This window comes from Perna viridis, chromosome 9 (assembly GCF_037379345.1).
Source record: "Perna viridis isolate PV_CMFRI_1.1 ecotype Kerala chromosome 9, ASM3737934v1, whole genome shotgun sequence".
Lineage (NCBI taxonomy): Eukaryota > Metazoa > Mollusca > Bivalvia > Mytilida > Mytilidae > Perna > Perna viridis.
Window position 1 is genome coordinate 40,990,073 of NC_142453.1, and position 4,019 is coordinate 40,994,091.

Sequence of the window (4,019 nt, forward strand, 5' to 3'; positions counted from 1 at the left end):
AATCTAGTTTGGTATTTTGAACAATGAATATAACATCTAATACAATTTGTCAATAAGGGGATGAACCATTTGTACTCTAGTAACATTTGACTTTGTTGATAAAACACGGCTATATATCTCTGATGTCTGGACCAGAGGGATTATGCGGGACTTCCTATAACACAGGCTGTGTATTTTCATTATCAGTTCAAACAATTATTTCTCAATTGAATACGTCATTTCCGTCCCTGTAGTTTATAAATAGTAGACCTATAGTCTCGAATCATATTGAATTTTTATATTAGCCTATTATTTCATTTTATTGTCAATTAAAAGACTTTTAAACAAATTGGCACAAATACACATCATACATCAAAATTACATCATTTCAAAATTTATACGAGAATTATTACAGTCCATGGAGTTGGTGTCTATGTTTTTGCTCGTATATACAACAGAAATATTAGAAACAGAAATGTTTAAGTCATTCTGTGATTCGTTCCCTTTCACAGTTTGCACAGTTTTCTGCAATAAAGATGATAAATCATCCTCAAAGCTTTTCAGACGATTGGAAAAATCAATTGACAAGCCAAGTCCAAAAAATGCCCGAATATACCTCTGTACAACGTCTCTTATTTTCAACATGTCGTAATTAATAACAATAATTTCATGATTAATATCCGTCCTATAATTATTCCAACAATACTTCCATTCTTTCTGTATCCACATTTCAGAAGGCCCATCATAGTTTTCACTTAGAAATATAATATAATTAAGACACAAAGGTGTCACCTCAATGATTTCCTCTTCTCGTGGCCTGCCTATTTCACTATCGCGAAACGGAAGGTATATTCTATATCCTTTACGGTCTAGATACGGAACAAGAAACGACAGCAACCAGTGGCGAAGACCATTATCCTCTTCATTGCAGGATATATATACTTCATAATCATATTGATGGGAGGATATTCGGACGGGCTTTATATGCTTAAAGAGTTTTCTTCCGAGAATGAATGTTTCATATCTAAACTTAAAGATAATAAAAGCGCAAACAAAAGTAATAATACATACTGTTCCTAAAGAGACTTTTATCCAAAGAATGTACTCATCAACTTTCTTGCAGCCGAGTTCATCATCTGTCAGGTAAAGGATGTCAACGTATCCTTCAAATGTCTGGCAATATATCACAGTATTTACGATACATTCCTGACGACTTTTGAGCCAGTCTTTCAACCAAAGGTCACCACAATGACACTTCATTCGAATATTACCCATGGTAATTCTACACGGATTGAGAATCTGTAATGAGCGAGGAATCCCTGATATTTCATTTCCCGTGAAATTGACAAAGTAAGCAGATCGTAGGAGGGAAAACATTTCTTTTGGTAATTCTTGTATTTTATTCCTTGACAAGTCTAACTTGCTCACATAGACAAAATAGTTATTCGATCCAGGAATCAGGACACTCGAGAGGTTGGTAATTGCATTGTTTGATAAATCCACATTGAGGTTTTTGTATAGTGGTAAAGCGGAGGGCAAACCTGTCCGACCTGTATTAGAACAGTTAATAATAGTCCTCCATCTATCTGGTTGATAGAAGCAACGACATCTTGGTGGGCATCTTTCCACCATTGATAAATTACAAATCAACCTTTGCAGGTTATTTGAATCTATCAGATCAAGGAGATATACATCTTTTAACTCCGCTGGCGAGTGACATCTAACTTTGAAATATTCTCGGTATATTTTTTGTGCGACTGCTACAGCTCTTAATGCAAATGGGTAAAATTTACAATCACAAAACCAATCATTGTGTCTAAAGTCAAACCCATAAGACATTAGTTTTCCTAAATGAAAAATGTTTGAGAATCCAATATCGGCAAAATTCATAAATTGGGTAAATTTATTGTAAGAAAAATCAACCATGCCTCCTCGTCCAAAATCATCACTGCCCTTACAGTGCCAATGTAATTCGTTAACTATCCTTGAAATCTGGTTGTGAGAAAAGTCAACTTCGCAGAAGTTTTCCTGTTTTGACCATGCAATATTTGTAACGTCAGCTGTGGTGAGCAGGTTATGTGAAAAATTCACAAAAGAAAGACGGCCTTCCATGTTATATAGAAAGCCAGGTTCAATGTATCTCAGTCGATTGTAAGACAAATCTATTTTTTGTATATATTTCAATTCAATAAATGTTTCTTTCTTCAGATTGTAAATACTATTCCATTTCAGAATGAGTATAACCAAGTTTTTCAGACATTTAATTTTGTCTATATTACTGATATTGTTATAGGAAAAGTCTATCTCTACAACCTTTTGAAACTCACACAAATTAGTAGGAAGTTCTATCAGTTTGCCCTGCGAACCAGTATAATCCACACGATATTTAGTCCAAAAAGTTCCCCATTGCCCTTCCGAAAGCTCTGATGTACGGGTGTTTTTGTCGTAAGTAAGGTTTAATGATCTAGTATATTGGTATGATAACTCAGCATAACAAACACAGAATCCTATTTGCAGTCTTGACATAAAGTAACACAAGAGAGGGCATATGATGTCTGCCCTGTTCAAAATTGTCTGTAATCGTTGAGTTAGATCTGTTACCGAATATGTCAAAGGGAGCACCGAGAGTGTACATACAAATATCAAATATCCCTTCATTCTGTCTATTGTTTTAATCGATATACTCAACCGAATTCGTTTGTTCCTTTCTTGAATAATCTAAGCTGTGAAAATATTTGTCACACAAATAGAATGCACAAAGTTCCCAACCGTTCCATAATTGACGTTCGCTTCTTTCAATTTATTATTTTGTCTAACCGTATAATTGAATTAGATTCAACATACTAAATGACAAGTCTGTTTAATTAAATGATCTGATAGAAAGTCCATTGTAGAATAAGACTGTTACATAATAACTAAATGTTGTACACTTAAAGTTGAAGGTCACTACCGAAACTAATACGTTATGATATAACTAGTTCCGTTCTGTATCGTCTGATTCATTATTGACAAAAGTAGATGCATACGAGTATGAGTTTAGAATGTATCTTTCTAAAATTCCACTTCCGGTAATAAGGGTGTAACCTTAAAAAGTAAGACAATATTGTCATGATAAACACCCTACGTTGATAAGGCCCAAACACGTACCACATGGCTCCGAACAAAACATTGTCGCTATGAAAATATGTCGTTAAATATCATTTCAGAGTTATTCATATATGCACCACATTAAAATTGTTATTTCACATTGCAAACCTTAAAATAGGATCTTAATCCATTTCGGTCAATAAAAACTTGTCAAGTGTATAATTCGTCAGACAGGAAGCAATTTTACCCATTGAAGCTGTGAACATTTGTGTATCTAAATATAAAGGGAGTGGCGATAGCCATTTGTTTATAAAGTAAAAAGAAACTGGAAGTGATCCTTAAAAATTCTCGACAATGTTACTATAACTAGTATTTACTTTTTAACAGTGTATGTTGAGCAACTTATCATTTTTGCTTTTGTCAACAATGAAATGATGTCTATATCCAACGCTTAAAAACAGGAGGTGTAGCTCGATCATGCTGTCCGTCCATTCCCAGTTTTTATTTATAGTTTTATAGGGTCTGCAGTCCTACCACAACACTTGTTACTCCCTTAGTAGTATTAATTTAATGTGATTTACCGTCTATGCACTGGATTTATAAACAAAAATCCATACAAACAACGTTTCATAGCTGGATCTGCAAAATGTACCACCAAACCTCTTTCAAAACATTTAACTTCTATACTCACAACTGTCAAAGAGGGTCTGCAGTCCTACCACAACACTTGTTACTCCCGTAGTGGTATTAATTCAATGTGGATCCTGAAAAATTCGAAAGATCTTTTGGATACAATCAGTTCAAGACTATTATCTGAATATAATAGCATTAAAACCTATGATTTTTCTACACTGTATACTTCTATTCCACATACTCAATTAAAATCCCGACTTAAAAACATTATACATCGTTGTTTTGCAAAAAGATTGTACACTTAGATACAAATATATAGT

General features: G+C 33.9%; 1 protein-coding gene across 1 annotated transcript; it reads right to left on the bottom strand.

The window, feature by feature from the left end:
* Window positions 1–272: 272 nt before the first annotated feature.
* On the bottom strand, window positions 273–3,281 carry LOC148608531 (uncharacterized). The gene has a single exon (XM_088545341.1). The coding sequence runs from the start codon at window positions 2,635–2,637 to the stop codon at window positions 358–360; it is 2,280 nt and encodes a 759-aa protein (XP_088401467.1). The 5' UTR covers window positions 2,638–3,281; the 3' UTR covers window positions 273–357.
* Between the last annotated feature and the right edge of the window lie 738 nt (window positions 3,282–4,019).

What these genes read in the sequence shown, in the direction of transcription:
- LOC148608531 (XM_088545341.1), bottom strand. Translation starts at nt 2,637, where the DNA reads ATGAAGGGATATTTGATATTTGTATGTACACTCTCGGTGCTCCCTTTG.